Consider the following 24,992-nt stretch of genomic DNA (forward strand, 5'->3'; position numbering starts at 1 on the left):
GGGGAGAGGCCCATGATACTGCAGGGCAGGGTTAGACATCCTTTAGGAATAACCTCTTTTACCAAACTCCAATTTAATTACTGAAAAATGGACTGATCTGATGGATCATGAATTAAGTGAGCAATAGTTCAAACCATGGGGCGATGGGGCATATATAATAGGCACAATGACAGCAGGAACCCTTTTGCATTAGGGCACAAAAAAATAATTCACGGGACCTATTAATATTGGAAAATTTCATATAGGGTTTGAAGGATGTCCAAATGCTGAAGAAAGGCTTATGATGTGCTTTATACCACACAAGACTGTTGAAACACTTAGTATAAATGGGTACAAGTAAGACATGTACACAAAGAGAATTGAATATGTTGAGAAGACAGGTAACTAAATCTATGACTTGAGCAGTAGCAAACATGTTGGGAGTAATGGTCTTCTCATTCAACTACTTCCTGTGTTAGAATCACTTTGTTGGCTTCAGCCTTCATTTTGGTACTTAACCAACACCCAACATCAAGCCACCTACTTTGGGGATCTACAAAAAGGCAGAAGAGTTAAAAAACAGAAAATGATTGTGCTGTACTGAAGAATTAATTTAGTTGCACGTAGTACACTCTTTTGCTGAACATATGCACTTAGAAGTAAATTTTCTGCACACAATAACATATGGGGTGGGAGGTGGGGGGAGGGCAGGGGAAAGCAATGCAGGTGGGAGGAAAGGTTGACCATGAAAATAACGTTGCCGAAACCATGGTAGCAGAGGCATACGTGCAGGACTCTCTTCAAATATTTATATGCCAATTCACTGGCAAGGTAAACATCCCAAGAACATTTTTCAGCCAAGGTTAAATTGGCACCGAGTCTGAAGGTGGTGGGTTCAAGTTCCATACCAGAAGTTCAGCTCAAAAGTTAAGGCTAACATTCCGTTACCGTACTGAAGTTCTGCACTGTCAGAGATGCTGTCTTTTGGATGAATTGTCTGCCTGCTCAGGATGGATGGCACTATTTCAGAGAAGACAGGAGTTATCCTAGGTGTCCTGGCCAATATCTAACCATTAATCAACATCATTAAACAAACATCTGATCATTATCACACTGCTGCTTGTGGGAGATTGCCATGTGCTAATTAACTGCCATGCTTCCTACATTACATTGACCCCACACTTCTAATAGTACTTCATTTGACTATAAAGCATTTTAGGACGTCCTGTGGTCACGAATGGCGCTAGAATAATGCAAGTCTTTCTTTCTTCAGAGTCTGGCCTTCATGGATTCCAGGTCCTGAGGTGAATGTAGTTGGCCTTTCTTCATTCTCTAAAGGAATCAAGATATTTCAAGAAATGGTGGTCTCCAACCTTTTACCCTCTGCTTACGGCACATGAAGGCAGGAAAAATACTATGTTTAATCAAATATGCACACAACAAAAAGGTAGTTTGGTCCTAATGAAAACTTTATTAAATTCATATTTTGCAAAAAGGCAGCTTAATAAAATACTTTTGAGCATCCATGGGAACCCACAATTCAGGGGTGACCAGGTATCATGATCACTGGTAGCATCTGTAAAACCCTCAAGTTGAAAGCAGCAATAGAGAGAGGAAAACAAAGGAGTGTTACATGCCTCTAACTGGGATGGTACAGATTTGGGCACACCAGCATTATTATTTTGAACATAGTACGCATTTCAATAAAATTAAAAAATCGTTTATATATTTTTATTTCCTGTCCAGTCAGTGAAAGCCTTTAATCATAAACTATAATACAATAGAAAAAGCCCACTTAGTGTCAAACTAAAGGTCATGCCAACAAGCTTCAACTGCTTATCCCAAGCAGACTCCAGCAATATTTAATAGTTAAATAGGCATTTAAGCAAAATAATATGAAATAAAATCTCTTAAATAAAAGAAACTTCTTTTCTAATGAGCAGGTCATGGAATATTTGGCCTAAAATCGTGGCATAGAATTGGTAGAATGCAGTTTTAAAAAATCTGGACTCCCTTTCACCAATGGAAACCATATTCCATGGTTGTTTCTCTACTCCATATTAACATATTAACCAACTGTCTAACAGTTAATTGACCAGGATTGCACACTTAAGAGCCATTAGCTTTGGCATGTTTGCCACAAGAGTTGCTGTTCGTCAATTACTGTATGGTTGAAAGTGAACTTGGACTCATTCCCCTTCTTACTTTAAACAAAAAAAATGTAACTAGCACAATTTACACTGTCTGGGATGTTTGTGAATACTGGAACAGACTTGCAAACCTGCTTCAGAAATATACGACTAGAGAGAGATTCTGCCTGTAAAAATGCATCCTAGAAATGCTTGCTATAGTTTATGATGATTCACTTTTCCATTGTTAGTTTAATTACTCCATCATACCACATTCATTTTTACAGTGAATTATTAAAGGTACTTTAGATAGACTTGTCAATGAAAACAATGCAAGAGGCTTATATGATCATTAGTCAATCTTGTAAGACAGAATCTAGCGACTGTAAACATGGCAGTCAATATTGCTGTATAGGTTATTGCTGAACAATAAGAATTTTATGGCACATAATTCACAAATACATAATACACCATTAATTGCAACTAATTCTTGATTGTAGATTAGGTTTCAAAATCTCAGTACAGAAAAGGTGTATTTTGGTTTAAAGTATTTTCCCTAAATAGCTAGTAGATCATTATAACTGATTTAATGGTGCCACATTGCATAAAATAGACGAAAATGCAGCAAGTCTCAAAGAACAAATGCAAGCAACATTATGTAGCAATTCTCAAAAACAAAGGAGCATTTACCAATAGCAAATTATCTTTTGTGTTTCATTCATTGAAAACTGTAATACCTTATCCTGGTACACAACTGACATTAACACAGCATGATCCTGATGTGAAGTAACACTCTCAATTTAATCAAGATGAACCATTTTCTAATGACGTTATGGTGAAGTGAGTAAACCATTATTCTGCATTAACAACTGAGCACTACATGGGGATTCTGATCCTATTGCACGGGTGGCATCTGACCATGATAAGATGACAAACTATAAGTGCGAAAATGCAGGCTTAAGTATAATAAACCAAATCAGGAATCAAACAACAAAATCTGCTCAAATGAAGGAGGTCTAATGAAAATGCTTGAAGCGCCAGAAAATAAAATTGCAATGTATAACAAAAAAAAGGACACTAAGCAGGATGTACTGTATTAACGTATACTGCAGAGTAAGAAAACAAGCACCCAAGATGGAACGTACACCATTAGGCATTTTGGTGCGGAAACTCTACAATGTGATGATGAACAGGAAAAAACCCACACAGAGCAGCCCTGAAATTCTGCAGGCCTTCTGCCAATCTCCCCTCATAGTTATGGTGAGGAACTGGAACAGTTCTCAAGTGAACTTCAGGGCCATTGCGTTACCACTGCAGTAGTCGGGAAACTGCATTCAAGGCTAACAGCCACACAATTCTTTTTGGAATTCCAGTACTGACTGCAGCCAAATCTATTCTCCAGCAATTAAGATTCTGGTTTTGTTTCTTGTACTTGCTTACATGCCTCATGAGAATCTTCTGCAGCTTCAGTGATCTTTGAAGAAACCTCCTCTCCAGTTTCTTTATCGTTAGAATCTTGTTGGCAAACAGTCACTTTCTCTTGGTGTGACTCATTTTCTTCAGGCAAGATCATTACTGGAGTGCTGGTAGTAGAACTGATGCCATCTTCTGTTTTCTCAGTTGAAGAGGAGGACTGTACTGATGCCTGGTGCTGCTCTTGGAGCAACTTGGATTCAGTTTCTTCAGAAGGGTTCCTCTCAGGTACTTTTGCACTCTTACAAACTGCTCCATTGCTCAGGGCACTCTCCGCTGGTGCATGTTCTTCAGTGGTTTCAATTTTAGCTATTGTCAACAGGTCACGAATCTCTTTGACACTATCGGGTGATTTGACTGGGCTGCAAGGCTCTGATGAGTCATCACTTCCAACTTGCTCCTCTTCCGATACTTCTTTGAGATCATCCATAACGTCAACCTCCTCGGGATGGGAAATGCCATCATCTTGAATCATTGATACCACCTGCTTCATCCTTTTCCGTTTATCACTTGCATTTTCAGGCCCACTGCTTTCTTGGTTGCCAAACTCACTGTTCCAGTTGATAGGTTGGTCTTCAAGAAGGAGCAGGTTGGGATCACTGTTGGACAACACAATGCTGTCTCTAAAGAGGTTATGCTTTCTTTGAACAGCTGCTTCCTTCACGGCTAATGTAAAGAAAAACACAAGTTATAACATGGTCACCACTGTAATCAAAGCAAGCCTTCTTAGGCTGACCCTGTTAAAGTTAGCATTTGTTAAGTAATGTACAATTCAATATTTTCCTGCAGCACGTGATGGGTGCAAATTAGTTTGTTCTGAAGGGTATTGCAATTACTGGTTACAAGACCACAAACAGAAGCGTCCATATCATACAGAAGTTCGGCACAGGATTTTTGTGATTCACTCGTGATTTGCCCATTCAAGTTCCAAGATATTCTAGACCTGCAGTATATTCTTGCTACCCAATTCCTCCAGGTGATCAAAACCTTCTTGCGTTATTATCTCTTTATGCATCAAAGTACAGATCTGTGTCTCAGCTGCGGCTATGTGATCTACAGGATTTTGTTCACAGCTCAACAATACATTCCAAATAACTAGTGCTACACTTGACTGTATCTAAAATTTGATTGATAAGGGGGTTGTGGGGCAGTCAATAAGAATACTTCACTGTATGATTTCACGCTAGTGTGGGAGCACAAAATCCAGAGAAAACCCACAAATGATGAATTCAAAACCCAGTCACTTATCCCATTATTGTTTGAGAGACTTCGCCGTGCACAAATTGACTGCTGTCCCGACACAATGGCAACTAAACTTCAAAAATGTGTTTGCGAAGAGCTTTAGAACGGTGGACATTATGAAGTGGGCTGCAGTAATACAAGCTTTCTTTTCTAATTTTTAAAAATCAAGAGGGCAATGCTGTCTTCTACGTCCTAAAATCTAATATGCACTGAAGTAATTTTGAAAAAAATTCAGTCCTATTAATGCAATGCTTTGTCAAATTGACCAATTTCAAAGCATTTCTGAGTAGTTTTTCAAAACACTTAAGGCTGAATTTTCCCTCCATCAGGAGGGTTGTGCAGTGGTGGGTGGGAGAGATTGTGAACCCGATCAGCACCCCCCTGATCAGGTGTGCGCCGCCATTTTACGTGGCTGGGCCAATTAAGGCCCGCCCAGCGTGACGCTTGTCCGGAAGTACTGAGCGCTCCCTATGAGGCAAGGGGGATTCCCTGAGTCGGGACCTTTGCTCTTTCGCACACGTGTGAAAGAGCGCAGGAATCTCCCTGAGGCACTGAGGTGCCTCAGGGAGATTAGTTAAAATTTTTAAAAGCTCAATACAGAAAAGAAAATATAAGACATATCCCCTTATCTGACAGTGTCACACGAGCTGGGACATGTCAAGGAACATTAATAGAAAACTTTATTTAATTTATAAAAGCTTCATGAAACCTCATCCTGCCCGTGGATGAGGTTTCTTGAAAACTTGAGCCTGGGCTCTTCACCTGCCCGCCAACCTTAAGGTTGGACGGGCAGCTCATTTAACCATTTTAATTAATTAGTTTCTAAACAGGCCTTAATAGGCCTTTGACAGTTTGGTGGATCTGCAGCCGAGTCGGCTGCGTGCCTGCCAAACTGAAAATCTAAATGACGCACAGTGATGTCGTGACACCTGCCCGATGTCACTCCGCATCATTTTACGCGGGCCCTGCCCCCACCCGGAAAATTCTTCCCTTATTTTCCAAAATAAGTCCGACAGCCAACTTAGTTAAGAATGTAAAAACAATTTAAATTTGGCCTGAAAAGCGCACTCAGCAATTAAATTGAACTTCTTCATAGCTGAAGTGTGTAGCAATTTTAATTTGAAATTCATGTAATTTGGACACTGAAGGGAAATAACCCAAGTGCCAATAGGTTCTGAAAACTTTCTAGGCAAACATCCCTCAACCAACTCAATAGTGGTGGGGTGGGTACAGGGTGTCGGTATTGGATTGTTCTGTGCAAAGAAATGGTAGGAATTAGGCTCCTAACAAGACAAGTTCAGATCTTGCTTTTGCCATGATGGGGGAAACAGAGCAGAGGCCAACTATTTTCCCTCTCCAGAGAGGAATTTCAAATGCATCCACTGGGATGACATGGAGGCAGCCAGAATACGGGAGCTTGTTGCATGGTGGTGGGAGGGCAATAAATAAAGTCCTCCAGGGTATTCTCAATGGGAGAGTGGGGGAATATGGCAATATTTCACCTGCCTTGCACAGAATCACACCCTTCAGAAAATAGGTGGCACATCCAGAGACACGTAAAATGACGGCACGCACCCGACCAGGGGGGCGCTGATCGGGTTCGCGCTTGCTCCCGCTCGCCACCACACAACCCCCCTGATGGGGGGAAAATTCAGCCTTAAGTGTTTTGAATAATGAGATTTGCAAGATATTAAACAATTGAAAAATTTGGACCAAACATTCATGTGAAGTATGACTAAGTAATTTACAAGAACTAGTCCACTCCCCTGTTATTTTTTAACTGTATAATCTTCTGAGCTATCCTAAATCACCTACATCAGCCATTGAAATATTCTAACTCTAACCCTAGCTTGTGTAAGGGAGCCTTGTGGACTCTTTCAAACTTATATAATAAAAATTCAGTAGTAGTGTGTTGGGAAAGGTTGCTAACTTTATTTTTAAAAATACATTAGCCACTTCACAATTACACCAATGTTTTCCACCTACCTAACCTACATAACCTCTCCCCTCTTTTGCCTTAAGTCTCTGGTTCACATACACTAGGTGGCAGTATATTATGTATTTTAGGTAGACATTCCAAAGCCTCGAGACAGGAAGCAGCACAGCATGGAGATGTTGGAAGATAGTAAAAGATAATGAGCTGCATATTTCTGACAACATTATTTATTCTGACCTGCAACAAAGCCAAGAGTAGAAATGGACATTATGGATCCAATAACCTACCACAGATCTAACTGCTCCCATGAAAGTTCATCGCATGCCTGGTAACCATTTACCCATATTTCCTGATTTTATAATCGAAGAAAACCACCTCTTATTTGTGGAGAGTCATTGCAAAACCCACTTCATATGCATCACTATGTAATAAACTAGAGCCTTGAAGAATCTCAATTATCTGATGGTTTATCAGTATCTTCTTTATATGTAAAAAAAACTGATCAAAATGCTGCTTAAAATTAGGATTTTTTTGCCTTAAAATATTACCTTACCTAGCATTATGTCTTTTGAGACAGATTGGAGAACCACCTCTTCAAAGATATTATCTACCAGGATAAACTTGGAAAAATCCTCAAAGATATATTCTTGAAATTTAGGTAGAGCCTGTGGGAAAGGATTAATAGTCAGTCACTGCAGCCAGGAGCTTTCAGTATGAACTCGAGCAAGAATGTCACAATGACATCAGTTCACTTTAGATTCAAATGCACGGTGATTGTAAACATTGAAATTCTACCAACTCAAGCTTAGAAGCAAACGGACTCTCAGCCTCCATGAGGTGGAGCTTTGAAAAACAGTTCAAACATTCACAAAACTGCACACATTACCTAAAGCGAACTTGGAATTATTTTCAGGGATAGATCACAATAAACATCATGATGATAGAAATTGTACATTTTAGTTACTCTTTATTGGGTATTGTTTACTCAGCACTGATCTTAACAAAAATAGGCTTTCATTACAGTATGCCGACACATTAGGGTTGCAGAGCATTTCCAAAGGATGAAATGGACACCTAGCAGTAGTATAAGGATATTGCCACAAAAAAGAGGAAAATGCGAATTTGCCAAGTGTTTGATGTGAGCAAGAGATCCTCACTGTCAAAGTTTCAACAGATTCACATATTTCACCTTTATTGATGACAGATGCATCGCTTTAGTCTAATAGGTGACATCATGCAGTGAAAAAAGCTCAAAGCTCACCGTGTTGACAGATGAAGAGAGATTCTTTAGCATGTATGGAATAGTAATCTGGAGCAGTGCTTCTCGGAAAAACTTCTTCCTAACAGTGCTGCTGTCATAGTCGTATTTCTGGGCAAAAACGTAAAAGTCTGAATGAGGATTTTATCGAGATCAGTAAAATCACAAAAGCACACTGTAAAATGATTATAACTTCCATTAGCCTTGAATGCTGTGCCGAGCAGCTGTCTTTTTATAATCTGCCAGTTTCTTTTTTGCTCGAGATTTCCAGTGATCAGAAGACAATAAAGCTTTCATAAATTGAGTCTGTTCACTTCAATATTATTTCAATTTGAACGTGTGTGTCAATGTTAGAGCAGCCATCAAAAATTTAATAGTGAGAGTGTCTGGGTTTGTTGCATCATCAACCACATATCTTCGAGCAAATTTGTCCTCTGGGACAAGAGAATATTGGTTCCCTCACAACTGTTCCACACTTGTGGATTATGGAAAATGAGCAAAGCATCAGCCAAAGCTGATGTAGTGAACAATGAAGAGAAAGCACGCTACAAAGTACCTCAATTACAACCAGAATCTTCAAAGATATTTTGACAAAGCTTTGAAAGGGAAGGTGAAACTGTCCATTAATTCATATTTCTGGGGAAACGTGAGATTCATTTAGTATACACAAAAATATAAGCAAAACACTTTGGATGCTGGAAGTCAAAAATAAAAACAGTGCTGAAAATACTCAGCAAGTCTGGCAGCATCTGGAGAGAAAAACAGGGCTAACATTTCAAGTCAAATAACTCATCAGAACTCTCTTCATAGATGCTGCCAGACCTGCTAAGTAATTCCAGCACTTAGAACAAGTAACAAATGAGTCATTGCCATACTATCATATTGATTATTAAGTAGCAGTGTGATTACAGTTAATAAGTAATAACTAGAGTGACTGAAGGAATTAAGAGTTTTCATGCCAGACAGCAGGAGTCACTTTCCAAACCGGTGATAAATAGAATACTAACCTTGGGCTTTGCTTTAAACAGGTGTAAATAGTTGTGCTGGACAGCTTTAATTTCTACTGCAGAGAAAGACATTTTCTTATCACTTGAACACAAAGGATTTGATATTACTGCACAACCAAAGGGGAGCTGGTCATGGAGTTGAGACAAGGAATTCACCTCATCTAATTACTAGGATTTTAAAAATAAATTATATTCATAATCTTCTGTTCTCCAGATCATCTGAGACTAGGCATATGACTGGAGATGTGTCTCAGGAGCCTGTGGAGGTTCTGGTGCACTGACCTACATAGGAATTGCCCAGGAAGTTCCAACTTCTAGTGGGAAATTCCCCTGCTCCCTGGGACCCTCTGCAAATGTCTCCCAACTCTTAAGCTGGCGTCGAAGAATTTGCACAGTTCCGATGTGCTTACATGAAAGGTTTCCCAGGAAACCTTAGACAGGAAACCTAGTCTAACTCCTGGGTAACTACACAACTAATGCTACAAACCTGCAGCATCCCCACCCCCCTACCAAATCTTCACCCCCCTACCAAACCCATCCTATTCATTTACCTCACCCATCTACCCACTCACTAACATTCAAACTGGACCTTTAAACTTATCAAACGCCAGCTGGTGCCATAAAAAAAGGCACATGTCCTATCTTTCCCCTGACTGCTGCGCTTCTACAGAGTTCCTTGATGAACGCTGCACTTGCATTTCTGGTAAAGCTGGGCTCGGAAGACACAGCAAGAAACAATTGAAACTGCAATAATCCAACGTAACATTCACTTGCTCACTCAAATTCATTTCCAATATCTGAAGAATAAAATGTGCCTTTTCACAAATATCACAGAGCCCAAACTAACACATTTTGGTGTGGTTGAACCAGATGATTGGGTGGATGGTGTTATAAAGCCATGCTTTATATCAAACAACAACTTAATTTATTTACCTGGAAAAACTCAGCAGGTCTGGCAGCATCGGCGGAGAAGAAAAGAGTTGACGTTTCGAGTCCTCATGACCCTTCGACAGAACTTGAGTTCGAGTCCAGGAAAGAGCTGAAATATAAGCTGGTTTAAGGTGTGTGTGTGGGGGGCGGAGAGATAGAGAGACAGAGAGGTGGAGGGGGGGGTGTGGTTGTAGGGACAAACAAGCAGACCCCCCCCTCCACCTCTCTGTCTCTCTATCTCTCCGCCCCCCACACACACACCTTAAACCAGCTTATATTTCAGCTCTTTCCTGGACTCGAACTCAAGTTCTGTCGAAGGGTCATGAGGACTCGAAACGTCAACTCTTTTCTTCTCCGCCGATGCTGCCAGACCTGCTGAGTTTTTCCAGGTAATTCTGTTTTTGTTTTGGATTTCCAGCATCCGCAGTTTTTTTGTTTTTAAACTTAATTTATTTATTGGGGCTGAAACTACTGGTTGATTTTTAAAAGACTGAACAACATTTAAGTGACTTAAACTGCAGTTTCTAAGATGGTCAAACATTTGCATGGCTACACCTTATAAATTCCAAAGGCATTAAAATTGAGTCAGGCTTTCTTTTTTAAAGAAGAAAGCAAAGACAAACACTTGAGGGGTTTGAATGACCACTTTCCTGACCCATTCACAAACATCCAACTTGTGTATTCCGGTGGGTGTGGAAAAAAACATTAGATATCACTTCAGATAATGGCTGGACAACTGACTTTGGCTAAGCAATCATGTCTAAACCATGGACCTGGAATTAACTGGCTATGACCATTTTTGGATAGTCAGTTGCTGAGAGGGGGTCATGTGATGAGCTAGCTGTGTTTCTAAGAAACTGCTTTCTCCCAAGCTAGAGAACACCAGAGACACAGAAGAAGGTCCCAAGTCTACACACACACACACACACACACACACACACTCACTGTCATTCTACCACAGGTAGTATTTTAAGAATCAGAAGTTGCTACCTCTAGCAGAAAAGTTACATAGCCTGTCAACACCTTTAAGTCACCTCAGTGCTGAATCCAGAGCTCAGGCTGAAACCATCCATTGTACAAGATTCACATATCACTGACTTTTATTGGACTTTAAAAACTGCTCAATCTAACCTCCCTGTAAATGCGGTGGAAGCAGTTCAGAGAAGGTTTACCAGGCTAATACCTGGAATGGGCAGCTTGTTTTATGAGGAAAGGCTGGACAGGCTAGGCTTGTATCAGCTGGAGTTTACAAGAGTAAGAGGTGACTTGATTGAAACTTAAGGTCCTGTGGGGTCTTGACAGGGTGGATGTGGAGAGGATATTTCCGCTTGTGGGAGAATCTCGAACTAGGGACCACTGTTTAAAAGTAAGGAATCGCCCATTTAAAACAAAGATGAGGCAAATTTTTTCTGAGGGTCATGAGTCTTTCGAACTCTTCCTGAAAAGGTGGTGGAAGCAGAGTCTTTGAATATCTTGGAGGTGGACAGACTCTTGGTAAGGAAGGGGGTGGTAGATTATCAGGGATAGGTGGGATGCAGATTTAAGGTTACTATCAGATCAGCCATGATCTTATTCAATGGCAGAGCAGGCTTGAGGGGCCAAATGGCCTACTCCTGCTCCTTGTTTGTATGTTCGTGCAAGAGCGTGTGCTGTTTTTACTATTTTTACTTAGACCAGGCGCCAAGTACGATAAATATTATTCTCTCTTCTTTTTTAAGAAACTTACAAGGAAACCTGTCTGCGTCTTTTGCAGTCACAGCATGTAAAAAAAGTTGAACACTCATTAAACTGGCAAGCACATCCCTTTTTTTAAAAAAATTCTGTTGCAGTCAAACAAGAAGTGAGAAAACTGGGGAGCCAGTCCACCCCTTCTTAACTGTTCTAACATTTTAACTTAAATCCATCTTGCCAATATTTATGACCTCAGCTATCTGATTAGTGTCCGACATTCAAAACTGGGCTCCGGGTAATCTGATTGGATTAAAATTCATTTGAATCAGCCTGTTAGAAAATGGAACATCAACACAAGTTCAACAACCTTTCATAAAGTTTTGAGATAAGTCACTATTATACTGATAGGGACTGGAATACTTCCTTACGCTTTATTGATGAAAAAATAATAATTTTGCGATTGATTTCAAGGGAATACAGACTGCAAAAGCACAAGCCACTCGGGTAACATCGTAAAGACTATTCCCCGCAAATTCCTGGGGCTCAACTTTGATAGAAGAGCTGTGGGAAAGCAGAACCCTGTGCAGCTGCAGCCCTTACCCCAATAAGCATGCTGCAACTCAAACAACACTCCATTTAAGGCATCCCCAAGACTGTCTCAGCCAAAATGTAAGGAAATAGGCTGAGAAAGTCTCAAGCTTTCAACAGAGCCACTGCCCTTGCAGATGAAGATAGTGGAACTTCAGGATCATCCTGGGTGTTATATTACTTGGAATGGAAGTTTGGGACTTTCCTGTTAACGGTGTGTGTGTGTGTCTGTGTGTGTGTGTCTGTGTGTGTGTGTCTGTGTGTGTGTGTCTGTGTGTGTGAAAGTTCTGCCCATCTTCCGCACTGGCTGGTATTTGGGAGTCAGTGCTAACAGGCCAGAATCCCAGTGAAACTGCATCTAGCTAACTCCTGGACCCCATGATGGAAACCTCACATTTTGCTGTATCCAGCATGAGAATTCCAGCATGAGAATTTCAGGGCCTATGTGTCCAATGGTCTCCAATACTAGGTTAGTTACACATACATAATAGTCATGCTATCTTGATTTCTATACAAAGAATAATCCTACTTATTTTTGGCCTCACCTTAAGCACTCTCTCCTGGATGCGCTGGATTGTCTTGCACAACTGTTCCTTATCGGGGGAACTGCCAAGATTTTGGTGGAGCAGCTGTTCAAATGTATACACTGTGTTATCCAACAGCTAAAAAAGAAATGTTATAGCATTAGTGACACAGCAATAAGCCATTTTCCACTTCTACTCAGCTTTGTTGAGTATTTATTGAGCTACTGGCACAGGAAGGTATCAAGTTAGATTTAGGGGGTTCTACATGAAGCAGTCGTGTGAGAGAAAGAAAAGCTGAAGGGAGAATGATCGTCAAGACACCATGAGAGTCAGCTTAATAAAGCATCAAATGTGTGGGGAAGCTGCACAAAGCTCTTTCAAACAAAAAAACTGCTGCAACAACTGATAACAAAGAAATAAGTATTAAAGAAACGGAATTAAATGGTCTCCCTTAATTCACTAAATTGCTTGTTTTCATATAGAAGAAATTCCATATCTTTGTGCTTTACATTAATTGCATCCAGAAGAATGATACCCATACAACAGCCTGCATCAATGTGTCCTGGTCAATGGTGACACTGTGGTGCAGCATGCTTGTACTATTGTATTATCATACCGCAATGTGGGGTGTATAAGACAGTGGAGTTGTGTTCATGAGTCTCAATACAACTGGCTCCAATTTTCCTCCTGCCTTTTTGGAGAGGCAATGTAGAGAAACAAGATCCTCTATGGATGTCAGGGAAGAGGTGATGCTGGAGGGACAGGGAAGTGGGTGGGTGGAAAACTGTGATACACTAAGGGCCATTCTTGTGAATTTAATAAGCAGCCTGAGTTTAACATTATCAAAAGGACAAGTAACACACTGCTTGCCAATGGCCTCAAATAATTCATGATGAGACGAGAGCTGGAGGGAAAATAAGAAAAAAATTATCTATTTGGGTTAGATTAAAGTTGCAGCAAGAGTGACTAACCACCACTTATTTAATTTCTGGCCTAAATTACATTGAGGATCTTATTTCTCTTCCAAGTTTATCCCTGAATAGTCAGGATAAAGATCCAAACCCATTGTACTGGGAATCATAGACAAGATCCACAAATAGTCCAATTGGCATTATGTTGTATGGGATCAGTTCAGTTGTGATCTAACGAATGTTTTCTTGCCTTTCCATAGATAACCTTATTTAGTTTCATTATAGTCAACAGTGACAATATGACTATTTAAGGGCTACATAAGTGAATGCCAGTGTTCTAAAACACAAATCCTATTTATATGGTGACTGCAAAGCATACTTAAAAATCATTGTGGGTCCAGACCCACCCATAAAACAGGCAACAAAAAAAGTGCGCGTGCTCCTGCTTTTAGCTACAACACACACACTCTGTTGCATGTTTTGTCTGGTGATGCAAAGCAGAAGATTTATTTCAGGCCGGTAACATGTCCTGATAACAACCTCCGACTGGGTTTATTGGAGGATCAAAAGACCAGTGCATGTTTTCCGCAGAAGTTAATTCTTCCCTCCATTGCACCAAACAACTACTAGGGCAACTGCCAACATTCCTTTGGACCTGTGGGTCTCAGACCACAAATAGCTCTCCTGCCATCACTACTATTTAAAGCTAATACTGTAGTTGGCCATGAAATACTAATATATTTCCCCTGCAAATATTCAATATGCTTCCTAGAGAAACTGCTACAGTGGTAGTGTGGTTCTTATTTCCAAACCTCACCTTGGTCTGTCTCATTACTCCTCTGGCCCTTTCTCCTGCTTTCAGCATGTCACCTTGTCCCATCCTCTCTCATCTCATTTAAAATCCTAAAGCCCTACCGCAACCACATGCGCGCCCCCACCCCACCCCAATTTTCTTAACGAGTTACCTTCACTGCCTTTCTCCCTTTGCGCCAAGGGGCTTCCCATCCTATGGTGATGTTAACCCCAAGCTCAATTCATGTTTTCTCACCTCAGTTCACTACCCTTCTAACCTCCTTGAATTTCACCCTCCATGTAAACACAACACACATTCACAACTATCCGCTTGGCCTTGCCATCCTACATAAGTTCACTACTCCCATAGTATGGTAGGTAAGGCCATCTCTGATCACTTCTTTAAATCATCCTCAATCCACATCCCACTTCCCCGACCTAACCCTCTGCCCATCTGTAAACATCCCTGGAAGAATAGTTCTCCCCCAACTTGCATAGCTGCACTCTTGAATTCCCAATTGTCTAGCTTTGACTCTCAATGCACCACATTTCCCCAGCTGTTAATCTGCTCAACCATGCCCACAATTCCGTCTTTGATGCCATAACTTCTACTAAAGCCATTCCTTTTTCTCACCCTGGCTGCTGCCCCCAGCTTTGCTCTCCCAAGTCCAATAGACTCAAGCTTAAAACGATATGGTAGACGATGGCTTAGCCATCCACTGCCCGATCTGGCTGGACATTGTAAAGCATCTTTGGGGTCAGCTCTCGGCTGTGAAAACTACTCACTATTCCAGGATCATTCTTGGATGCAAAGGTCACCCCGATTTGTTTTCTTTCCTGCAAGCTGTCAACTTAAACACTTGTTCCTGTCTCTTAATGAGTGCAAGAAGCTCACGGATTTTTTTTGTCACCAAGGTCCAGCCATCTGATCAGCCACCTTAGACACTTCCTCTGCAGCCCTAACCTAGAGCTTGTTCCTTTCTCTAGTTTTACTCCTATCCCCCTCATGCCCTCTCCAAGCTCATCTCGTCCACGAGACCCACCTGTTGCTCCCTCAATCCTACTCCCTATTGACCACTCCTTCCCTTCCTGTCTCCATATTAGCTGGCTTTGAGAACAGTTCTCCCACTTGCGGTGCTGTCCTTCTCCCCTTAAAATGTCATAATTCCCCCTCTCCTAAAAAAACACCTGCCATTGCAAACCAACACCTCATCAATAAGCTCCCTCTCCTCCGAAGTCAGGGAACGTCTTGTCTGTTGTCACCTCCCAAACCCATCTTTTCCAGAACTCAGCGTTTGACTCTCTCCAGTCAGGTGTTCGCTCATGCCACATTGCCATAACTGATCTTAAAGGCACAAATGACATCCTAGGTGACTGCGACAAAGGCAAACTATCCCTCCGTGTCCTTCTCAACCTGCCTGTAGCCTTTGACACAGTTGATCACATCATCCTCTTCCAACATCTTTCCACTGTTGTCCTGCTGGGCAGGACTGCATTCACCCGGTTCCATTCTTAGCTAATCATAGCCAAAGAATCACCAATGACTTCCTTTCTGATTCCCACAGGGTTAACTCTGGTGTCCTCCAAGGATCTATCCTTGGACTCCTTTTATTTCTCATCTACATGCTGCTCCTTGGCAACGTCATCCAAAATCATGTCAGTTTTTACATGTATGCCAACGACACCCAGCTCCACCATCTCATTCAAAACCCTCCATCTCTAAATTGTCAAACTGATTATTTGACATCCAATAATGGATGAGCAGAATTTTCTCCAATTAAATAGCTGGAAGACTGAAGCCATTGTATGTGGTCCTGCTCCAAAATCTGCTCCCTAGCCATTTAACTCCAGCCCTCTCCTGGCAACTGTTTGAGGCTGGGCCAAAATGTTGGAAACCTCTATTATATCTGACCCCAAGAGGAGCTTTCAACCACACAACCGTTCCATCACCAAGACAGTCTATTTCCATCTCCATAACATCACCAGTCTCCATCCCTGCCTCAGCTCTTCTGCAGTTGAAACCCTCATCCTTGCATTCGTTACCTTCAGATTTGACATTCTAACACTCCTGGCCTGCCTCCTGTATTCCACCCTCCAGGGACTTGATGTCATCCAGAACTCTGCTGCCCACCTCCTAACTCACACCAAATGCTGTTCAACCATCACCCCTTTGCATGCTGACCTACACTGGCTCCCAGTTAAACACTGGGATTCCAAAACTTTCATCTTTCTTTTCAAATCCCTGCAGGGCCTCAATTGTCCCCGTCTCTAAAGTCCTCCAACCCAATAACCCTCTGAATATCTGCAACCATCAAATTCTGGTTTCTTGAGTATCCGTGATTTTATTTGCTCCAACATAGGTGGCCAGGTACTCCACTCTGGAATTCCCCCTCAACCTCTCCACCTCACTTTCCTCCCTTAAGACACTCCTTGAAAATCTACCACTTTGAACAATCCTTTGGTTATCTGACCTGACGTGTCCTTGTGGCTGGTCATCACATTTTGCTTTATAAAGTTTAAAACACCTTGCAGTGTTTTATTACATTAAAAACACTATACAGATACAAGTTGCTGTTGTTGCAGTAAACAAAGAAAAAGAAAATTTGATCAAATGGCAAAATATATTTTATTGTTGGCTTCCAGAGGTTAGAGCATTCCCTCAAAAGCTCTTCAACTTTAAATGGAGGATCAACTGAAAAATCTATCAAGCTGCAAAGCTTTCAAAAGAAAAAGAAAAAGATGCATTGAAAGGCTTCCAATGAAATGCACAGATGCAATTGCAAATGGAGAGACTGGGCCAGATGATGAAAGGCTAACCATCCAATGACAAACATGCAAACCTTTATTGGCCAAACTTCAAATACATTCCCTTCTGCCAAAAGCATCATACCTTGCCTTCTGTATATTTAGTTACAAGCTCACTCGTGAATTGTTGGAAGAAACAGGGCAAAGACATTGTTTCTTCGCTCCTACCATTTAGGTTTGGCATTTGGGTCTGCATTTACTTTACAGTGTTTTCATGAATCCATTACAGATAAACCTGCCAAACCGGAGAAGGACAGAAATGATCTGATCTGAAATCCAGATAAACCGGCAGACAAGCCTTGTAGAATACAACTCCTTTCATACAAGATAGTCATTAAACGATGGACATTATACCCTCCTAGTTTCTGACTTGAGAAATGCAATTGTTATCTGTTAGCTTGCTGGATTGTGTCCCAAGTAGGTTTTAATCAAGTTTGCTTTTGAAGAATGACCCAGGAGGTATTATGTGCAGGAAATCAATTTTCCACTTTTATCTTCCTCTAATAATAATTTAATAGCCATCATAAATCAGTGTTCAGTTACCTTCGGTGAAGAAACATTGTTGATAATTGAAACATTTCCATTATCTCTGCCTTAGCACTAGAGGGCGTGAAAGATACTCCCTGCCCACACGAAAGAACTAACTTGTCAACAGCATGTTGTCAGAACAACAAAAAGAAATAAAATAGCTAGCATAATTTTTTTTAAAAACTAGAATTTGAGAAGAGTCTGAAGCAAATGAGTATTTATTTTGGAAGGACCAAAGCAGGGCTGAAATCCAGGATATAAAATTATATTTTGTGACTTGCAATATGCTTCAGCATTCAAATTTGATCAAATGGCAAAATATATTTTATTGTTGGCTACCAGAGGTTAGAGCATTCCCTCAAAAGCTCTTCAACTTTAAATGGAGGATCAACTGAAAAATCTATCAAGCTGCAAAGCTTTCAAAAGAAAAACGTCAGAAACAGGTGCTTATCTATTTTCTTAAATCCAAGAGAAAACAAGTATTAAATACAGCCTTAATGGAGGGGAAATTTCCACACATTTTACAAAAAGAAAGCAATAGCAGATCTGGATCTTAATCCAATTAGCATCAGAAAACAAAACATACCTTTCTTAAAAAGAAAACAATGCATATTGTACTGACATAATTAGATATTCCTTCCTAGAAGGAATTATAGTTTAGCTCCTTGAAGGCCAACAGTTATTCAAGCATTAACTCCATAAAACAGCCCCACATTTTCACTCCCTTTGACAGAGGTAAACTCTGCCCTGCTGCTTTTCAATTGTCATCATTGGGAATTTTGGTAGCTGTGTGGTTAATCTGGTAGCCTGTGTAACTTTTGCACTGATTACCTGTTCAATATTTATGTTTTGTTGACATATACTTTCACTGAACCTTCTGCTATTACAGAAGTCCACTAAGATTTTAATGAATCAAGTTGGAGTTTTATAGGTGATCACAGTATTAATTTAGCCAAGAGGCAGCAAAGTTGCTACCACATAATCCACTATAGTTGGCATGATATGCAGGGGTGTTATTACCTACAACAAGGGTAATAAGGGTAGCCACATTCATGGCTAATGAAATGGTACCAATCGATTATAAGGAAGTAAATCAAGCTAAGACAATATGCAAACTACTGCCACCACTTGTTTCAAGATAGTGTAAGCTTAGTATGGTCTCCAAACCCATTTCCAACTCTGGCTGAATGTATTCCTGGAGGTTTCATCACAAACCACGCACAAGCTGTTCCCACTATTTGGCCAACCCATCCATCCTTCTCATGCCAACTGGAAAGCAAAATAAACTCTTCATTACCTGACTGGATGACACTTGGCTGTAAATGAGCCTTTTATCCTTCCCTCATCCCATCTCCAATATTTTTGATACATTTCTGTTTATTAGATATTTTAAAAATGAAAAGGAAAACAATTTATTTTAATGCTCTATGATATTCTCCAGGTTTGCTCTGGAGATTAATTGTCAATACCTGGAGATTCAGCAACCCTAAAACTCAAGATCAGAGGGTAAAATATATAACTACAGCATTAGATATTTTTACACAAGTCAAGTGTAACATATAAATTTTTAAGTCCTATGATAATACTAATTATGTTCATTTTATTTGTAACCTCACCCAAATTGTCAATATCTGAAAAGGGCAAAACAATGTGCATTAGTTTAATAAAAATAAAAGCAAGAAACTGCAGATGCTGGAAATCCAAAACAAAAATAAAACTACCTGGAAAAATTCAGCAGGTCTTAATTTAATGTTCTGTAACCAATTGTCCATTTAAAATAATAACAGCTGACTGACCAGGTCACTAAGGCTTACCTCTCTCATCAGAATTTGACCACGCTGGACAAACACTGCTGGGCTGGAGAGATCGAAGCGTTGTTGAAGGCCCTCAAGCTGTGGTTGCAGCTGCTCTAGGTGCTCGTAGCAGCTCTGCATCTTCACTGGGTGATAAGGTAGCACACTCAGCTTCTCCATGTACTAGAGAACACAGCATAACAGCACTCATCAAGTACTCTTACTGTTAAGCAGCCAAACAAATAGGGAAAATGTGGTGAAACTTGTGTTCAGGACTGTTTTCTCAGTCAGTATATTGCTAATCCCACAAGACAGGGAGCGTTCCTTCAGCCAATTCTGTAAAATGAACTGGAGCAAGTAGATGACACGCAAAGTACGGGAACATTTGGGAAACAGTGACTGTAGTATAAATAGTTTCAGTATGAGAAATAAAGCAAAATAAGTCCTGGGTTTAAGGTCATGCAACTGGGAAAAAGAGGTAAAACTGGACCAGATCCCAGATTAAATGGAATAAAGAACTGGCAACTACAAGCAAAGGTCAGCAATGAGAAAAGTTTAAACCAAAAATAGGGTACAAATCAAGTACATACCAGTGAGGAAAATCAGGCATGTGTTGAAGGCTGGAATTCCATGGGAGACTAATTTTTAAAACAGATGACAGCAATTGGTGCCTACAGGGCAGATTTAGCAAACATGAAAGCCAGGATAAAGTAATACATAGGGGCTGCAGCAAAAGGAAAATTTGAAAAACCAAATGGGAACAGGAGGAAAAAAATAGTTAAAAAAATGAAGAGGCTCATCAAGGTGCAGTCTGAGTCATTACAAATGGAAGTAAGTAGTTTTATAGTGGAGAGTGAGGGGTGTAGCAATTGTACTAAGCTTGCACCTTGCTTTTCATCAAGGAGATGGATATTGAATTAGTAGAACCACTAGAGTAGGCTGTCAAAGAGAAATGAGATCAAACAAGTTGCTCTTTCATAAAAAGGTAGATAAATGACCAACACTTGATAGTTCAGGCATCCTCAAGTGGAAACTAAGCTGGAGAAGATAGAGGCAGCTGTGGCTATAATTTCCCAAATTTTTGTGGAAGAAAATTGTGTCAGATGGCTGAAGGTGACCAATGTGATACTCCACTTGAGATAGGGATAAGCTAAAAACTCAGTCAGTAAAGGTTACATAAGTCACTGGTAAACTACAAGGGCTAAATTTTTGCCCTCCCTCACCCCACGAACTTCGGAACGAGGTGGAGGCCCTGAGAATACCAACGCCAGGGATCCCACTCTCCTCCCAATTGAGGCCAATTAAACATGTTAAAAAGCTCATTTAGAGCTTGTCAGGGCTGAAGTTCCAATTTTTCCAAGTGCCAGCCAGCATGAAATTACTGCCCAAACAAAAACAAAAACAGAATTACCTGGAAAAACTCAGCAGGTCTGGCAGCATCGGCGGAGAAGAAAAGAGTTGACGTTTCGAGTCCTCATGACCCTTCGATAGAACTTTGTCGAAGGGTCATGAGGACTCGAAACATCAACTCTTTTCTTCTCCGCCGATGCTGCCAGACCTGCTGAGTTTTTCCAGGTAATTCTGTTTTTGTTTTTGTTTTGGATTTCCAGCATCCGCAGTTTTTTTGTTTTTATGAAATTACTGCCCACTTGGAGGAACGATTTAATCAGTGCCAGTCATTCCTGGCAGCGCAGGTCATGCTCGACGAACCTGATAAAATTCTCTCAAGCTCCAACAGAAGATAGCAAAGAATTCAGTGCGTGTTGTTCGTATAAATTTTCAAAAAAAAGGTGTTTGAAAAGGAGACCTATGACAAAGAGGATGGTATATGGAATGTTGCAAGATAACCAAGTGGTGGAGAGAAGAAAGCAAAGGTAAAGGGCAGAAAGAGGTTTCTCAGATTGGTGTTCCAGCCAGGTAGGACCACTGTTAGTTAAAATGCATATTTAAAAGACCTGGCCTCAGGAACTGAGGTAAATCATGAAAAAAAAATATACCACTGCAAAGTATGGCGAAGCGTGACAGGATGATAAAAGATTGCGGGATAGGTGAGCGGGTAGCAGGTATAATTCAATTTGGAAAGATGTGAAATATTACCTTTGGAAAAATAGGGGAAAGGAGATAAATCAAATGTTAAGACTTTAATTGGAGCAAATGAACAGAGGGTCATTGGTATGCAGGTATGCAACTCATTAAAAGTGATAACTCAAGTACATGACCATTAACAAAGTTAAACTTTTGAAGAAACTTTTTTTTTTTACCTGGAGACAGAATAGAAAAGCAGAAACATAATGCTGGAATTGTACAAAACCAATTGAGAACTAGACAGCATGCCTGTCCCTAAAATGATACATCAGCAGTGGTAAAGGTGAAGTTAGATTCAATAGTATGTGACTGGAGATGAGGGGTTACAGTTAGAGAAAGAATCACAGAATTAGACTTTGTCACTGGAGCTGTGAAAACTGAGGAGTGATTTAACGGAAGCCTTCAAGTTGAAGGGTTTATAATAATGTTGGCAGCATATTTCTTTGGAAAAGCAAATGCTAAAGGAGATGGGGACCAAGAAGAGTGGGATTAGACTAGATGCGAGAAAAATACCAGCACAATTCTGAGGATTTAAACAGTCCAATGCTGCTGCAATATTCTTGGGCTCTACAGTAAGGTCCGGGATGAGGAAGTAGCAGCAGCAGCAGCGGCAAAGTGCAAGCAGTGACATGGGTAACTGTCAGTTGCACTATTTGGCACACGGCTGTTTAATGCTACAAAAAGTTTAATGACTACCAGGTCAGGCATGGTAAGATGATATGTATTCCTGTTAGCCATTTATAGTCACTTCCCTTTATGTTCAGGCACTTGAATAACTTGGCATCAACCCATGAGGTAGCATAGGGCTCTTTACAGCCCTTTCCTGCACTTCAAGGTCTTCCTTTATTCAGTCACCTAACTAAAAACCTTTCACTGAATGCAACTGCTTACTGCATTCACCTGCCAGTAACCCTATTATGGGGCACATGGTGACACCCAGCATCTACTGTAGTTCATGCAGGCCAACCCCTTTCAGAAAACCAGATATCAGCAAAATTAGGGATTGCTATCTAGATTTCCTTCTTTCTAAAACCTGGTCTAGGGAAAAATTCTCACATCTAAAAATGCAAGGATGAATGTTCGGACAAGAATTCAAACCCATTTGTTCTATGTGACACTCAAGATCCAAAGTTAGATGCTTAGCTCAAGACCAATGTTAACATAAATTCAACAAAAGCTTTGCAGTTTTCAACAAAGCCAATACGTAGAAGGTCCTACAAGAGAGGGGGCAGTCCTAGACTTAATTTTAGGGAACGAAGCCGGGCAAGTGGTAGAGGTATCAGTGGGGGAGCATTTTGCAGATAGTGATCATAGATCCGTTAGATTCAAGGTTGTTATGGAAGAGGACAAGGATGGGCCAGAAATCAGAATTCTAAATTGAGGGAAGGCCGATTTTAATAAGATCAGATAAAATTTGGCCAGAGTGGACTGGGAGCAGCTACTTTTAGGTAAATCTGCGTCAGAGCAGTGGGACTCATTCAAGAAGGAAATAGGGAGAGTACAGGACCAACATATTCCAATAAGGATAAAGGGTGGAGCTAACAAATCCAGGGAACCCTGGATGCCGAGGGATATACAGGATTGGATAAAGAGAAAAGAGGGAGCATATGGCAGATACCGAGGGCTCAAAACTGCGGAAGCCCTAGAGGAGTACAGAATGTGTAGGAGGGAACTTAAAAAGGAAATTAGGAGAACAAAAAGGGGGCATGAAAAAACATTGGCAGGTAAAATAAAGGAAAATCCAAAGTTATTTTACAAGTACATTAAGAGTAAGGGGATAACTAGGGACAGAGTAGGGCCCATTAAGGACCATAGTGGTAATTTGTGTGTGGAGCCGGAAGACATGGCCAGGGTTCTAAATGAATAATTTGTGTCGGTGTTCACAAGTGAGGGGGATGATGTGGGTATGGAAATCAGGCAGAAGGACTGTGATATAATTAAAGAAATTAGCATAGAAAAGAAGGAGGTTCTAAGTGATCTGGCAGGCTTAAAATTAGATAAATCTCTATGCCCAGATGAAATGTATCCCAGGCTGTTGAGTAAGGCAAAGGAGGAGATAGCAGGGGCGCTGGCAATAATTTTCAATACCTCTCTGGCCACAGGAGAGGTGCCAGAGGACTGGAGGACAGCCAATGCGGTACTGTTATTCAAGAAGGGAGGAATGGATAAACCAGGGAACTACAGGCCAGTCAGTCTAACTAGCCAGTGGTGGGGAAACTATTGGAAGCAATTCTGAGGGACAGAATTAATCTACACTTGGAGAGCCAGGGATTAATCAAGGACAGTTAGCACGGTTTTGTTAAGGGGAGGTCATGTCTGACCAATTTGTTTGAATTTTTCGAAGAGGTGACCAGGTGTGTAGATGAGGGCAATGCACTTGACGTAATCTATTTGGACTTCAGCAAGGCTTTTGATAAGGTCCCACATGGGAGACTGATAACGAAGGTAAGAGTCCATGAGATCCAAGGCAATTTGGTAAATTGGATCCAGAATTGGCTGAGTGGCAGGAAACAGAGGGTGATGGTCGAGGGGTGTTTTTGTGACTGGATTCCTGTGTCCAGTGGGGTTCCACAGGGATCAGTGTTGGGTCCCTTGCTGTTTGGGGTGTATATAAACGATTGTGACTTGAATATAGGAGGGTTGATCAGTAAGTTCGTGGATGACACGAAAATTGGTGGAGTGGTAAATAGTGAGGAGGATAGCCCTAGATTACAGGAAGATATAGATGGGCTGGTCAGATGGGCTGATCAGTGGCAAAGTGTGAGGTGATGCACCTGGGCAGGACAAACAAGGCACGGGAATACATGATGAATGGTAGGACCCTGGGAAGTACCGAGGATCAGAGGGGCCTTGGTGTGCATGTCCACTGGTCCCTTAAGGTAGTGGGACAGGTAGGCAAGGTGGTTAAGAAGGCATATGGGATACTTGCCTTTATTAGCCGAGACATGGAATATAAGAGCAGGAAGGTTATGCTGGAACCGTATAAAACACTGGTTAGGCCACAGCTAGAGCATTGTGTGCAGTTCTGGAATCTGCATTATAGGAAGGATGTGATTGCACTAGATAGTGCAGAGGAGATTTACCAGGATATTGCCTGGGCTGGAGAGTTTCTGTTATGAGGAGAGATTGGATAGACTGGGGTTATTTTCCCTGGAGCAGAGGAGATTGAGGTGGGGGGACATGATTAACATGTATAAAATTATGAAGAACATAGATAGGGCAGACAGGAAGGAACTTTTACCCTTGAAGGAGGGATCAATAACCAGGGGACATAGATTTAAGGTAAGGGACAAGAAGTTTAGAGGGGATGTGAGGAAGAATTTTTTCACCTAGACGGTGGT

At 40.9% G+C, this 24,992-nt stretch overlaps 2 protein-coding genes across 3 annotated transcripts in view; one reads left to right on the top strand and one right to left on the bottom strand.

Annotated features, from left to right (window-relative positions):
• slc31a2 (solute carrier family 31 member 2) overlaps positions 1 to 17,589 on the top strand; it is a 95,362-nt gene extending 77,773 nt beyond the window's left edge. The window contains exon 4 of the mRNA XM_041193143.1: positions 17,475 to 17,589. Within this exon, the coding sequence (XP_041049077.1) occupies positions 17,475 to 17,478 (4 nt within the window). The 3' untranslated portion in view covers positions 17,479 to 17,589. The remainder of the gene's footprint in view (positions 1 to 17,474) is intronic.
• The window catches only part of LOC121280849 (protein Niban 2-like), a 203,873-nt gene continuing 180,311 nt past the window's right edge, over positions 1,431 to 24,992 (bottom strand). For both annotated transcript variants that reach the window (XM_041193136.1, XM_041193137.1), the window contains 5 exons: positions 19,588 to 19,749; positions 12,759 to 12,875; positions 8,021 to 8,128; positions 7,313 to 7,424; positions 1,431 to 4,247 (listed from right to left, as the gene is read on the bottom strand). In XM_041193136.1, coding sequence (XP_041049070.1) covers positions 3,514 to 4,247; positions 7,313 to 7,424; positions 8,021 to 8,128; positions 12,759 to 12,875; positions 19,588 to 19,749 — 1,233 coding nt within the window. In that variant the 3' untranslated portion in view covers positions 1,431 to 3,513. The remainder of the gene's footprint in view (positions 4,248 to 7,312; positions 7,425 to 8,020; positions 8,129 to 12,758; positions 12,876 to 19,587; positions 19,750 to 24,992) is intronic.

Source organism: Carcharodon carcharias, chromosome 8 (genome assembly GCF_017639515.1).
Source record: "Carcharodon carcharias isolate sCarCar2 chromosome 8, sCarCar2.pri, whole genome shotgun sequence".
Lineage (NCBI taxonomy): Eukaryota > Metazoa > Chordata > Chondrichthyes > Lamniformes > Lamnidae > Carcharodon > Carcharodon carcharias.